Source organism: Ascoidea rubescens (assembly GCF_001661345.1).
Source record: "Ascoidea rubescens DSM 1968 unplaced genomic scaffold ASCRUscaffold_9, whole genome shotgun sequence".
In the NCBI taxonomy this organism is placed as follows: Eukaryota; Fungi; Ascomycota; class Saccharomycetes; order Ascoideales; family Ascoideaceae; genus Ascoidea; species Ascoidea rubescens.
In genome coordinates, this window is record NW_017962921.1 from 413,415 (window position 1) to 428,777 (window position 15,363).

Genomic DNA, 15,363 nt, shown 5'->3' on the forward strand with positions numbered 1-15,363 from the left:
TTTTTTTTTTTACTTTTGACTTTTTGTTTTTGTTTTCTCGTTTTTCGTATTTGAACTTTAAATGAAAACGTCTTTTTTAGTTCAAATGCAAGACAAGATATCCGATTATAATTATATAAAAGAGAAGAAAGTTGTTAAATAAGATAAGGAAAAAGGGAAAACATCAACAGTAAAAGGCAAAAGGTAAAAGGTAAAAGGTAAAGATATAGAGTACGATAATTGAAATGATCAAGTCAATTAAAATTAGATAAAAGAGAAACAATAAAAAGAGAAATTGATGAAGATTGTGAACAAGACAAGTATAAAAGCAAAGAAAAAAGGAAAAAACGATAAGGAAAACAGATTAAAAAGTGAAAAGAAGATAAGTGAAAAAATGAAATTTAATAAAGATTTAGTAGAGATATATAGATGATGAAGTGAGGTTGAGAAAAACAGGGTTTGTTTTTGATTTTGATTTCGATTTCGATTTCGATTTCGATTTTGTTATTTTTTTTTTAATTCTTGGGAGGAGTAATTTCAGATTCATTTTTATAGGCATCAATGTTTAATCTCCAGTGTTTAGAATGAGCATTTGGATCATCTTCTTTATCACCGATTGGAGTACCAGAAGGAACGTCATTTTTAGATAGGTTGGCTAGAGTTGAGAGGGTGGTAAAGGGGTCAGATTTTTGGCCTAAAGCCGGTAATTCTTTGCCAGATAAGTCGATCTCAGTGAACCATCTGTTTTTCCAGGGAGTGTTGTTTTCAATTTCTATTTTTCTTAATTCTCTTTGGTCGTTTTCCAATTTTGATTTTTTGTTGTGGATTAAATCGTAGTCACCAGATTTAATAGCTTCAGCAACATCTAACCAGGCCTTTCTTGATTCTAGAGGATGTTGAGCTTCAATTGGTTTGACTGAGAGAATTTCTGGTTTGATCAAGTTTGCGTCGTAGAATAATTTTTTTGCGGAGGAGTTGTATTTACTGATGTAAGATTTTTCAGACCATTGACCTTGGATTGTGTATAAAATTTTTTCGGGGGATTTCTTTTTAAGGTTGATTTTGGCTTCGTTATTTTTTATGATTTTTGCTTTGAAAGTGTTTTTCTTTCCAGAAAAGTAGCCTCTGCCAGAGTATTCTATAGCGGACAAGTAACCGGAGGAGGATTGAATGTAAGATTTACCATCTAGTTCAACAAAGGGGGAAGCGGCTAATAAACCTTCTATGTGGAGGCCAGGAAGAGTTATTAAGTATGAATCATTTGAGTTTTTGTATTGGAGGATAGCATGGCCAAACTGTTTGACAGATAGGGTGTAGGTGTAGATTGAAGCTTTGATTCTGTTGTAACCTTGCAAGGTTGTGTTGTGTTTTTCATTAATGATTGCGTAGGCAGTTATAGGAGGATGGTGAGAGACCTGTTCGCTGAGCAAGATAGTTTCACCCAAGTCTTTTGAGTCTTTTGGGTCTTTTGAAACACTGGACCATTTACCCGTAAACAATTCACCTAGGAATGGATTCAAAGGTTTCTTTTCAGAACCCATTGATTCGTTTCTTGAGCAATATTGGGATTTCAAAGTGGCAATAAACCATTTAGTTACAGCTAGAATTTTTTTGACGTCAATGTTATCTTCGTCGGCTTCATAGTCGTCATCGTCGTCGTTGTCGTCGTCGTCGTTGTCAGATTGTGTCTTGGGGTTGTTGGATATGAAATTAGGAGCCAATAGCAAGTTTGGGTGTTCAGCCCAGTATTGAGAATACTCAACAAGAGAAACAGGGGACAAAATAAAAGGTGGAGCTGTCAATGAAGCTAAATCACCATTGTAGGAGGTAATTGATTTCAAAAAGGAGGTCCAGGAAGCAGCAGAAGCCATTGTGAAGCAGATAAGAAGAGCAAAGAGCAAAAAATGGGCAGTGGATAGCTGGAAAGCTGGAAAAGGGCAGCAAAAAGGATCGGAAGAGCGTTGGAAGGTGTTGCAGAAGAGCCAGCAGAGAGTCGCGAATTGGAAGCAGAGGGAGAGGAAGGATGGGAAGCTGGAGCTGCTGCGTGGACAATATTTATACTCCTCCGCCGCGGACAGGGCCGTCGTGCCGGCGCGGCGGGCGCGTGTCGTAGAGCTTGACGTGCTCGTTCGCGTCGTATACCCAGCTGAGAATGCGTGCGCTGGCTGAACGACCGGCCGGTATGCCCTTACCCGCCGCCTCTGACTTCGGCCGCGCTGCAGCCGGCGGGCGTGTGTCGCTGCAGAGCTGCTGGAGCCGCTGCGCTGGTTCTTTGCCATTCGCCGCTTACGTGGTTGTGCTGTGTTCGCTATTGCCTAATTTGGACACTGATATAATCAGTTCGCCTGCATGTGACTTACTGCACACTGGAAGTAGTAGCCGATGTTGTTTCTCTCATCAAAATGTAGCAAACCACATTGCGTCTTCAAAATACAGACATATTTCCACTCAGGTCAAGCCAGCTCAAGCCAGCTCAAATCAAATCACCGGCTTTATCTCAACAGACCCTCCCACGATGCCTGGTGATCTGCCGGCACACGTCCTCTCCCAGCTATTGCTCCTCTACCTCCACCATTTCGACAACCGCCAGTACTTTGACTATCTCTGTGTTCTATCCAACAACCCCACTTTCGACGGTGCTTTAAATTACAAGCTCACTGATGCTGCTGCTCCTCGCAGGGGCAAGAACTGTGTGTTTCTCTTCTTCTTGAACGACTTCTGGAACATTGTTGTTGTCGACGAGTCCAGACAATTCATCTTAATCCTAAACTTCACCACTCTTTTTCCCAAGACCATACTCGATCATTTGTTCAATGCCTCCTCTGCTCACTCAATTCAGCTTTTAAATATGTTAAACAGTGTCTATAGCCAGAAATTCTTCCTTCCAAACCACCCAGATCAACCTCCTGATTCCGACAGCTCAGATGGTTTTATAATCAAGTTGTTCAATTTCAACTCACCCACTAAAAATTACTTTAAAAATATCTACTTCTTTTTGAAAAATTTATACCTAATCTCTATGAGTGACTCCATCGTCAATATCTACTTTAAAAGAATCTCCTTCATTTCCAACTTGATTGATTTTATCAACTTAAATATCTTAACAAAAAACTTGCTCTTATTACTCCCAACAAATGACTTCATTGATATTGACGATGAAAATATAGATGACGATATTGAAAATAATGACAATGATGACGATGATGCTAATGATGCTGATACTAATTCAAATAAACAAATTAACGACTTGATCATACCCAAAAATTCAAAGATATACTCCGATTTCGATCAAGTTCCTCTAACAATAAATCAAAGCCATACCCCGATCTTCATCAGTTTCAACCTACTAAACTTCTTGAACCAGTATTCATCTTTCTCAACACAAAAGTGCTCTGACATCTTTACTCTCTACCAATCCAATTTCTTTTCTTCTTCTCTCAACACCGACCAATTTCTTATAATAAATCTATTTAAATCAAATCTAAACATTCCTTTTTTTAACCAATTCTTTATCAAACTCTTATTCAAACAAATCCCCACATCCACCGTCTCTCATCACTTTTCAAATTTCAAATCTGAGTTCAATTCTATCCACGATACCAATAACACCTCCTCTTCAGCCTACTTGGAACTCTTTAAAAAATTCAAGTTTCTAAAATTCATTAACATTCTAACTCAATTGAAAACAAAAAATTCAACCTTGTTTTACTCCCTGCTGTTTCAAAAAAATGGTATATTTCCCTTTCTAACTTTGGATCTACGCAACTTTTCTTCTACAATTCAAAACTTGAAATCCAAGAAAAAAAGAAAAACAATATCTCACTTACCCAATATCGATCACTATGATCTTGATAATGCCCCGATTTCTTTCAGAAAAAGAACAAGAACACAAACAAGAAGAAATAGAAATCACTCATTCTCAGATATTGCTGAATCAAGCATCATCATCTTAAGCGATAGCAGCGACTCCAATTCCAATTCCAATTCCAATTCCAATTCCAATTCAAAAAAAATTAAATCTAATCCTAAAACTTTACCCTATACTCAAAACCACAACATCATTAAAATTAATAAAATCGATAGAATCAACAAATACAATCAAATCAACGAAGAATACGTGTCTGATACAACTGAAAAAAATACAAATTTAGAAACAGAATCAAAAAAAATCATTCAATCATCCAAAGAAAAGAGTCAAACTCCTAAAATTGAAAATCAATCAGTTGAAATTATAGAGTTAGATAACGATACCGACGATGAAGACAATACTGACAATGATGGCACTGCTGAAAACATCGAAACTCTAAATATCACTCATCACGCACAAAATATAGTAGAAGATAACAAACATTCGGACTCCACAATTTCGAAAATTAAAACCGAAGAACCAATTCACCAATCAGAAATTAAAAAATCAGCTCCAATAAATCCTCTTGATAATGAAAAAAGCACAGAAAATGAAATAAACATAGAAAATGACAAATTTTTTTCAGACGAAAACTCTTTAATATCCAATTCACAAGATCCTCAACATAAAAACCAATCTGATTTGTCTCAAGACTTAATAAGTACCACTGGTATCAATCATATTCCAGAAGAAGTACAAGAAAAAGTACAAGAAGCAGTACAAGAAAAGGCAGAACAACAAACTCAAAAAACTCAAGAGATAATTCAAGAACTAGTTCAAGTATTACCCCAAAAAGAATATCAAGAAGAAAACCAAAAAGAAAACCAAGAACAGGCTCTCGAAAAAGTCGAAGAAGTGCAAAAAAAGGAACAAGAGGAGATACTAGAAGAAATTCAAGAAACAATTCAAAAGACGATTAATAAAGAAATTCCAGAAATAATTCAAGAAGTAAAAGAAAATATTCCAAAGGAAATTCAAGAAGTACAAGAGGAAATTCAAAAGGATATTCAACAGGACATTCAACAGGAAATTCAAAGAAATAGCGAAGACAAATCTGAAGAAAAATTGAGCGAAGTATTTAACAATAGAGTCATAGTTGCAGTAGAAAATAAAGTTGATGACCAATCTAATGACAAAATTTATAATAACTCTCTGGAAAATTTAAAAAAAATTAATGATAAAATTAATGATAAAATTAATAATAATATCAAGGAAATTATTGCAAATCATAACCCAGAGAAAGTTGACCCAAAAAGTAAAAATCACCAAAAAGATAAAATTCAAAATAAGGTGGACAATACCCAGAATAATGCTTTGAGTGAATTATACAATATTATACAGGAGAACATTTTAATGAAAATAAAAAACAGATCTCAAAATGAAGCAAAAGAAAAAACGCAACAAAGTGTATTGAAAAACAATTCTGAACAGCATAAAAATGAAAAAGTGGGTAATTTAAAGGATTATAGTAAAAATGAAATTCAAATTGGAAATACGCATTATAGCCAAAGACAGATTGAAGTTCAAAGGCAGACACAGGTTAATTTGCAAGATGAAACCCCAAATCAAAAACCAACAAATTCTCAAAATAAAACCAAAAATCTGAATTTAGATAAAACCCCCAAACTGGTATTCAGTAAGTTTTTTCAATCAAATAGTCAAAATATCAAAGAAATAAGTCCATCCCAAGAGCACAAAGATCTTATTAAGATAAATAAAAACTCTTTTCAGCTGAACTGTGCTTTATCGGGTCCAAAAGCAACGATTCAAACAAATCAGGGGGTATTGAACAAGTCATTTAATGTTCAAAACCCTCCTGGATTTTCTTTCAACAATAGTGGCTATAACACAAAACAATATGGTTTTTATCCTAGTACTAACAATATAAACTTAGGAAATATTTTCATGCCCAAACCAGCTGTAACTGAAGAAAATGTTGACAAAGTTGCAGTTCTCAAAAAAAGAGTTATAGACGCTTACAAAGAACACCAGGAGAAAGGAGAAGAATATAACATCACCGTAACTTTGTTCAATCAGCTATACAAGGAAGTTTCTGATAAAGAAAAATCTTTAGAAATGTTGAAAGAAGAATATCAGAAGAAAACTGATGCTTTAGATGCTTCTAACAATATCAAACTTGAGACGCTAAAAACTAAATGCGAAATTAAACGTTTGCACCATATTTATGAAATTGACGCATTGAAACATACCTTGGACCTAAAGAAGATGCTACTTCAAAAAGAAGATGGGAGGAAATAAGTGCATTTAGTATTTTGTTTGAGTTTTTAGTATCAAAACTTATAAGGTTATTATAATAATTTTTCATCATCGCAAGTGACAAGTAGAGGGTTAAAATAATCTAGAATTGAAAACTACACAAGTTATCGAACTATTGTTAAAAGATTAAAGTTTCTTAGATGATATAACTCAACAAAAATTTAACTGAAAAACATAGAAAATAAACATAAAAAGAAAAAGAAAATAAAATAAAATAAAAAATGTGGAAGAAAATAAAAAAAAAAAAAAATGAATAATATTGAGAATAAAATATGGCACAAACTGTTGGTTTCATTAGAAGACTAAATATACATGAGGTTAAACAAAATAAAAGATAGGCAAAAAACAGAAAAATGAAATTAATATAATTGTAAAGTTCAAGAATAAGTTCAATAAAATTAAAAAAATGAAACCACAGTTAACAAAAGCAAAAAAAATTGGCAATTTAGCTTTATATCAAAACAAAACAACGGTGTTTAAATAAATATCTGTAGAATAAAATTAATCAACATTTTCCATTTCCTCGCCAGTTTCTTCAATTATTACATCTATGAGTTGTTCATGCTGGGCGTCAGTTAGACTCATATAATTCATAGTACAATCGTCATCTTCATTGTCACTAAGTTGTTCGTTAGTAGAAGTTATTGTTTTCTTTCCTGATAATACTTGTTTTTCTCTTTCGATTCTCATTTTAACAGCCAATCTGCAATTTTCCAAGATGGATATCTTCTCTTCTAAAGGTAGATCATACTCAGGATTATTCAACCAACTAAATGTTACTTTTGATTTATGTTTTAAATTATTTCTGAAGGCACAGAGTCCTTGCGTAAATATACCACCTCCCAAAGAGTTGTGAGTATTAGTTAAATTTTTTTTTATTAGATAATCTGTTAGATTTCTAGTAGGAGCTTTTTGTAGCATGTTGTTGCTTAAAATATTAGAATTGCCATCAAGTAAGTTGTCAGTAGCTTGTGATATATTTGAGGCTACACTTGCCACAGATAGATCATCGGTAAAATCTTCGTCCTCTGAATCTAATTTTGTAGAATTATAGTAGGAGTCTAATTTGAACAATGTCAATGATTGTCTCTTTCTCAATGTTGCACTTGAATTTAGATGTGTTCTAGGTTTTGAGGAAGTGGGAGAAGTTGGAATACCACCAAAAGAATAGCCACCTGTTGAATTTGTAATCATGGATGAACGAGCTGGACTTGTATCTCTTGCAAAATTTAGATTCAAAGTTCTGGTTTTTGGTAGAATTATTGCCAGAGATTCCAATCCAGGAAGAGTATTAATTCTTGGGATCATTGTTAAACCACTTTTAGAAATTGGTCTCATGGGACTTTTGCTTCTCTGTCTAACAGGACTTTTGCTACTGGTTCTCAAATAATTTGAAGATGGAGCAAGAGATTGATGAAAATCTAAATGAAGACTGTTTTGGTTTTTTATAGATGAGTAGGTAGTTGAACTATTGCTGACTGACCCTAAAACACTCGAGGGTCTTTTATTTACAAGCTGGCGAGTTTTAGGTACGCTAGTTGAAGTTAAAATTGTATTTGATAAAGAATAATCGGAATTGAGATTTGAAATTGATCGAGCTTTAGATAATGTTTTCCTGGCAGTTTCTGAATTGAAAGTAACGGTATTTGAGGCATTGAATAGTGGTTTAGTTGGTCTAAATCCCATGCTGGATTTTGATTTTCTATGAGTTAGAATTTTATTTGTTACATCATGTTTAGATAGTGTTGTATCTTTGAAAAAAAGGTCTGAAGAAGAGGGTATAGAGGAAGTTGAACTTTTTAAAGCCGAATTAAGGTTTGATGATAAAACCGGGGCATCAGCAGTGTCAATACTTGAAATAGAAAGATGTTTGAATTTTTTCTGAAAAGTATTGTAGGAATGTAGGGGAGAGTCAGCTAATAAAGAAGAGTCGGATAAAATTGGAGTTGGAGCAGGAATTTTCGAATTTCTTCTGCTTGAGCTTGGTGTTGATGTTAAATCAAATGGATAGGATGGAATTTTAAATTCTTTTATACTTGATGTCGAAGCACTTTTGAAATGTTGGATTTTATTATTTATTAGTTCTGTGGATGTAATTGAATTTTTAGCAATTTTGGAATTTGATAAACTGTTTGAAAAATCTTCAGGCAAATTCTTAGTACTTGGAGAGTGAAGCACCAAATTTTCTATCGGTGAAACAGTCGGACTTTTTTTAATTGCCGATTTAACAAACTGATTGGAAAATCTTTTTCCGGATGAAGTTGAATATATAGGTAAAGAATTTGTATGTACCATTGGAGGTGCAGACTTGGGATTACTAAAGCGAGGTTTTGGAGAAGAAATTGAAGATTTTATAGTTGAAGAAGTGTTTTTCGAATCAACAAGATCAAGTGATTTTAAATCATCAGAATCCTTTTTAGAATAATGAAATTCTCTTAGTTTTGCTCTTGAAGCGCGACGAATTGAATTCAGTGAGTCCTTTCTGGACCTTGATGCTGAGGCCGATGTTGGACGAGCGTAATGTGGAATATTTGAATAATCATCTTTGGAATCGTGAGAGGAGATGAAAGCTCTTTGGGAACCACCACAATAATCCTCTTCGATGGGAGCAGGATTTAGTAGATGGTTAAAGGTATCATCAGTTATTACTGTATAATCTGTTTCGTTGTAATATTCAGTATCATTATAGGAATTATTAATTGTGATGACATCATTTTCATTGGTGTAGTCTAATTTTAGAGGGTCATTTATATTAAAATTCTGAATGTTATTATTTGAAACTAGATTCAAACTATCGGATACATTTTCTATAGTATTTTGTAGTAGACTGTTTTGAAATTTTTGTTTTTGGGCTAATAAATCAGATTGTTGTTTTGCATTCCATAGGGAGACTTTAAAGATTCTTTCAACTTGAACATGGAAAGCCAATCTTTCTAAATAGCCCTTGATGATTTTGTATCTGTCATCTTTGTTAACGAAATTTCTGTTTTCAGATTGAATTACTTTCCATTGTTTATTATAGGAGTGTTTGACTAAGATTCTTTTGATTCTTTTTTCTATTGGGTGTTCGATATAGAAATTTGATTTATTGACCAAGACATGTAGATAATTGTCCAAAGTTGAAGAGGCGTTTAATATTGAAAATTTGAAGGTTCTATTTATTTTTTTCAATGTTTCATTTTCATTAGTGTTTGTGTTTAGTTGATCATTAGTTTTATTAATTGCATTGCTATTGTCATTATTTTCATCTTTTTTGTCTTCGTCGTCTTCGTCTTCGTCGTCTTCATCTTCATCATCTTCATCATCTTCATCATCGTCATCTTCTTCGCTATCTGTATCATCTTCTGCTTCATCAATATTGTCAGCTTCAAATAGATGGTTTAAATTTTGGATGTGGTCTTTAGTATCTGTTGATTGTAATAAAGGGGGCAATCTTGACAAATTTTTAGGGTGATTTGATAGTATTAATAAGGAGCGAAATTTGTTTTTTGACCAGTCGATGAGGATTCGATGTTTATCGTTGATTAAGATTCTTTCGAATTCAGTTCTGTTATAGAGGATGTCTAGTTTTAGTTCATCGTCATTTGACAATTTTTTATTTATGAGGTTGTTGTAGTTGTTATTGATGGGATTGTTTAAGGTGTTGTTGTTGTTGCTGTTGTTGCTATTGTTGCTATTGATAGTATTGGCGGTATTAGTAATGGGGGCGTTATTAGTGGCGGTTAGGTTATTGTGAATTGAAGAGTCTATTCCGGTTAGTTTATCAAGAGTTGGTTTATCGTGGTCAATGTTGGATCTTAATATAGGAGAAGAGTTTGCAAAATGGAAGGAGTTTGAAGAGTTTGAAGAGTTTGAAGAGTGTGAAGAGTGTGAAGAGTGTGAGGAGTGTGAGGAGTGTGAGGAGTGTGAGGAATGAGAAGAGTGAGAAGAGTGAGAAGAACGAGAGGATATGGGAGAATGAGATAGATTGTTAGAGGTTGGGTCAGGAATTCTGTAAATGCCATTTTCATCAGCTAGGAAGTTTGGTAGATTGTAGATTTCTAGTCTTTTGAACATGTATGATAAGGCTCTAATTTGAGAATCTATATCGTCTTCATTTTCACCTTGGATATAAGAAGGAATCTTTTGGGAGGATTGAGTTTGGGAGGAGTAAGTGCCAGATAAAGGCCATAGACTCCCAAGAAAACGATTCATTTAATAGTGATAATTAGAAAGAAAGAGAGAGAAGAGAAGAGAAGAGAAGAGATTGGTTAAGATTGGTTGAATGGATAAGAAGTGAGATATTCTTTTTATTGAGTGGGATATTATTAGAATAGATGATTAAACATAATATTTGGAGATAGAATCAAGATCAAGATCAGGAGGGAGGTGAAGATATAGGCAGGAGGGAGATAAAGAGGAGGAGGAGATAGATAAAGATTTCGATGGTGATGGTGATGGTGATAATAAAGAAATTGCTGGTTATCTTAAATTATAAATAAGATAGGGTATAATAAATTGAAAAGGGCTAGATAATGAATATTTTTAAATTTAGATGAGGGAAATGAAAGAATTTGAAATGGTTTGGAGGTAATTTGAAAATAATTGATGGTTTGAATAAAATTGAGAATGGATATAAAGGAAGTATGGTAATGTTGGATCAATCTTTAGGTAATAGAATGAGGTGAATGGTGAATGAATGAAGTGAAGGAGATTGATGATTTACAAAAGAATGAAGTGATGACTTGATTAGTGATTTTGGATTTAGTTTATTTTGTTAGAAAAAAATTAAATTATTTGAGATTGAATTTAAATTGTTGACAAGTTATGTTGAGATTGAGGTTATTGATATTGGTGTAATTAACAGAGAAAAAATAATTGAAAATTGAAAGACAACAGTATAAGTGTAAGGTAGTATAGTATAATGTGAGTGTAGGAAATTGAGATGGTTAAGATGGTTAAATTGAAGAAAAGGTGATAATGGAGAGTAGGAATAAGAATAAAAGTAAGAATTTGAATATGAATATGAGTATGGATTTGAATTTGAATTTGAATTTAATATTTAATATTTAATTGGAATCAAGAATTGGAATATTGAGTAAGTGGTATGAAAGAATTTGGAATTTTTTAATTTCTTAGCTTCTTAATTTTTTAATTTTTTTTTAGTTTAGATCTTTATTTTACCTTTTTTTCTGTTCTCTTTTTCTTGTATTTTTGGCAAAAGAATGAAGAAATGCAATTTCAGGTATTATCAAAAATCGAGGCTAATGAAAGAAAAGAGGAATAGTGGGCAAAAAGGTGGATGAAATTTAGTAGAGTTAAATTAAAATCAAGCTGGCGAAGAGGATGGGAATGAAAAGAAAGGAATTCAAGAGAAGATAAATGGAGATAATTGAGAGATTATATGATCTCGATTGTTTGTTTTTGTTTCAAAGACAGGTTTCCTTGTTGAGTAGGAATATGGAATAAAGATAGGGAAGATAAAAACAGAGAATTGCAAACTACGCAAACTACAATGGCGACAGAAAAGCGATTATCGAACAGAAAGATAGTGGATGAGTTGAAAGAAAGTGAGGAAAACGTTAAAAGAATATCAGCGAATAAACACAGCAGATTATTCTGTAAAGAGTCAGACAAGTTTCTCATGGTCACTACAGTGGAAATGGAGCTGTGGAGCAGACTGGAGAGTGGTTCGTTCAGCATTTTCACCATCACCTTCGTTTCACCATCAGCATCGGCATCTTCACCTTCTCCATCTCTTCTCATCTCTTCTCATCTCTTCTCATCTCTTACGTGCTCTTCTTAAGTACTCTTCTTAAATACTCTTTTTAAGTACTCTTCTTAAGTACTCTTCTTTCATACCCGCAGTACGCGCTCCACAGCGCCGGGTCTGGCCAGCAGAACTGCTTCCGCAGCCAGTGCGCAGGACAACGCATGGCGTAGTCAATGCTTGGATGGCTGATGACATAAGCACATACTGTAGCTCATCACACACAGTGCGTGTGCTTACACAAGCACAGCTAGATTCTGTTTGACGCGCGAGTTTTTGCGCGATGGGAATGGAGCAGGGCTCGGCAACTTCCAATTTGTGCGTAGTGCAAGCTGATGCTGATAGCCGCCGTTATCCAACGCTTTCTGCTTTGCAACGCATGAGGGAGCCGATAGCTCCTGCACTTGCCCCCGTGCAAACGCAACAAAGGCCTGTGCACCCACGCTGCTGAAATCATCAACTCAGAAAAATAAGGTGATATTTTCTTTCGATTGATGAATCAAGATGAAGAAAAAAAAATATTTTCCTTAGTCAATGATCATTAGATTTATGTTGCTATTCCAAAACGATGATTTGTTTATGATTTAGTAGTTCTGAGATCAGCATTCAACAACATTCAATAATATTCGCCATTATTCAAGAATATTCATTAATCTCCAATACCATTCAGTCCATTCAATACCGCTCAACTTTCTTGCGTGCTATCTGGTCTACTTTATCGAGCTCTGCTTTTTCGCTTTTATATCCTCTTTCCTTCTTCTGCAACGTTACCACCCATTTTCGTTGTTGGGATTACACTAACAGTACTAATATTCAGGTAACAAAACACAATTTAAATAATAAATACAAATCGTGTTACCTCGCCCTCATGTTCCTTCTGTTTTTGTCATCCGCATTGTTGTTTTTATTTGTTGTTTGATTTACTCAAGGCCAGAAGGGGATTTGGCTGATTACTCAGGATAACGGGAGATTGAAATCTTCAGCCGGGTTACCCTATCCGGGCCTCGATTGGGCCTGGATTTAAGCACTTTGAAAATGCTTAACAATCTCAAATATTTCAAGTCTTTCAGTTTCTCTATTAGAATAATCGCAGCATTTCGTCATTTTCCAAACCACACATGTATTGCCTTATGGATTAAGGCAGCTTCCGAAAACGATTCACCCAAAAAAAACGATTCTGCATTTCATTCTTCCTCCTCCATTTGAAGGCTTCTGGCTCAATCTGGAAATCAGAATTTGCCTCATTTGTTCACTGAAACTTGTACATAATAGCGCTAAATACTACACCACTTGATTTTCGTCGGAAATGACATTTTCAGTCACAGCATCCATTTTTTGTAATGTTCTGTGAATTTTTGTAAACTTCACAATCACATCCACACCGATTCCAAACTTCATTCCAGAATTGCTTGAATTTCACCATCCAAAGCACCACAACCATGGTACACACATCATCTGACCCTCACCTTGCCTTCACCTGACTTTTCTACTTATGCACCACGTGATCAAATCGCAGCTGCTTCATTCCAGTTTTTCGACATTCCAATTTTCCGGCTGAAAAAAAAGCAGCCATGCACACTGCGGTGTGTCTGCCTTCACCCTACACACTAGTTAACGTTCTGGGGCGCTATTGTTGTTGCCCCCAGCAGTGCCACTACAGTACATGTGTGGATTGTGTCTATTTCACAACTGCTAAACCTCCTAGACGCTGCTCTATAAGAGCCTGCTATCGTAAAAGGAGCAAATGCACCTGGGAATATATACTAATATATACTTGTAGTCACACCAGCACCAGGCCCATGGATCTATCCCACGCCTTGTCTTTGAGTGCTGTTTTTCGAGTGCTGCAGCGTCTGCCGCAGGGCTCATGCATAATCGCTGTCTCATGCGGTACACCACTCGGCTTCATGCATAGAATCTTTCTTCTACCGACGGTCAAACCACCCCTTGTGTGCTGACATGATTGCTGCTCACGTAAGCAATCCTTTTTTTGCTATGGCTGCTCTGCTCAGCAGTTATCCCTGCCAAAACAGCTTTTTTCTGACTGCTCCAGCTTTTTCCCTGCTTTTCGCTGTTTGTTCTGTCACTTTGTTTTTTGCTGTATTTCTTTTTCCTGCTTTTTTCTCGCTGATAAACTGGAAATCCTTTTTAGGCCTCTTTTTTCCTCCAATCAAAGGCCTTTATTCTCTCTTTATCTTGTTTTTTTCTTTTAGGCCCACTCAATTCAATTTCTACAACAGCTTTTTTCCACCTTATTCCATAATTCTGCTCTTAGCTTTGCTTGTTGTTTTTTTCTTTTCTTCCTCCACCGTCAAAAGAAATAAATTCAATATAAATTTACTTCATTTTTGGTTTTTTCTCTCGTTCCCTTTTTTTCTTTTCCTTTCTTTTCAATTTCATATATATATAAGACATTTCAAGCTTTCAAGTTGTCAATTTAATTTCCATATATACATTTACATCCTTGTTTCAACTCCCACTTTTTTTTCTCCCCAAACCACTTTCAACCACTTTTAAAAAGCTTTTGTTTTTTGTTTTTTGTTTTTTTGGTTTTTGGTTTTGTTCTCTTTGAACTCTTTTTTTATCCTCCTCCATTTAACCAGTTTTTAAACGCTTTTTAAACATTTTCGAAACGCCCTTTCAAAATGTCTCAACCTGTTTCTGCTCCGATTGCTGAACCCATTTCCGAAAAAAAACAAAACCTTCCGGCTTTTAAAGAAGAAGACGAGGATGAAGAAGAAAACATCGATCAACTAATCCTAGATTTGCAATCCGTTAATGGTGCCGACGACCTTGATTCTGTCGAGGATGGTGTTGCTGGTGAACCTATTCAAGTCCCTGAGGAACTCCTACAGACCGACCCCAGCATTGGATTGAGCTCTGATGAGGTGCTTAGAAGAAGAAAAAAGTATGGTCTCAACCAAATGGCTGAAGAAAAGGAAAACATGATTCTCAAGTTCTGCATGTTCTTTGTTGGGCCAATTCAATTCGTTATGGAAGCCGCTGCCATCTTAGCTGCTGGTTTGGAAGATTGGGTTGATTTTGGTGTCATTTGTGCCTTATTGTTGTTAAACGCCTTTGTCGGATTCATTCAGGAGTACCAGGCTGGATCCATTGTTGATGAGTTGAAAAAGACATTAGCCCACTCTGCTCATGTTATCAGAGATGGCCACTTAGTAGAAATCCCAGCCAATGAAGTTGTTCCAGGTGACATTCTTCAATTGGAAGAAGGTACAGTCATTCCAGCCGATGGTAGACTAGTGTCTGAAGACTGTTTCTTGCAAGTTGATCAATCTGCTATTACTGGTGAATCTTTAGCTGTTGACAAGCACCATGGTGACCAAACGTTCTCTTCCTCCACTGTCAAGAGAGGTGAAGCCTTTATGGTTGTGTGTGCCACTGGTGATAACACATTTGTTGGTAGAGCTGCTGCTTTGGTTAACAAGGCTTC

General features: G+C 35.2%; 3 protein-coding genes across 3 annotated transcripts; 1 reads left to right on the forward strand and 2 right to left on the reverse strand.

The window, feature by feature from the left end:
- Window positions 1-31: 31 nt before the first annotated feature.
- On the reverse strand, window positions 32-2,021 carry KES1 (oxysterol-binding protein KES1). The gene has a single exon (XM_020193563.1). It carries the CDS (start codon window positions 1,848-1,850, stop codon window positions 495-497), a length of 1,356 nt encoding a protein of 451 aa, XP_020046444.1. The 5' UTR covers window positions 1,851-2,021; the 3' UTR covers window positions 32-494.
- Window positions 2,022-5,481: 3,460 nt separating this feature from the next.
- Window positions 5,482-6,393, forward strand: ASCRUDRAFT_76647 (uncharacterized protein). Its single transcript, XM_020193564.1, has 2 exons — window positions 5,482-5,522; window positions 5,781-6,393. The coding sequence occupies exon 2, from the start codon at window positions 5,792-5,794 to the stop codon at window positions 6,143-6,145; it is 354 nt and encodes a 117-aa protein (XP_020046445.1). The 5' UTR covers window positions 5,482-5,522; window positions 5,781-5,791; the 3' UTR covers window positions 6,146-6,393.
- A 2,662-nt stretch (window positions 6,394-9,055) lies between these two features.
- Window positions 9,056-10,282, reverse strand: ASCRUDRAFT_23012 (uncharacterized protein; the record flags this gene model as incomplete). The annotated part of the gene is made up of 3 exons (XM_020189768.1): window positions 9,056-9,317; window positions 9,603-9,726; window positions 10,105-10,282. Coding segments are annotated over 3 exons (564 nt in total), but the record flags the coding sequence as incomplete, so codon positions are not given.
- Window positions 10,283-15,363: the final 5,081 nt, after the last annotated feature.

Excerpts from the sequence above, each read along its gene's own strand:
- KES1 (XM_020193563.1), bottom strand. The coding sequence starts at position 1,850 with ATGGCTTCTGCTGCTTCCTGGACCTCCTTTTTGAAATCAATTACCTCC.
- ASCRUDRAFT_76647 (XM_020193564.1), top strand. The coding sequence starts at position 5,792 with ATGCCCAAACCAGCTGTAACTGAAGAAAATGTTGACAAAGTTGCAGTT.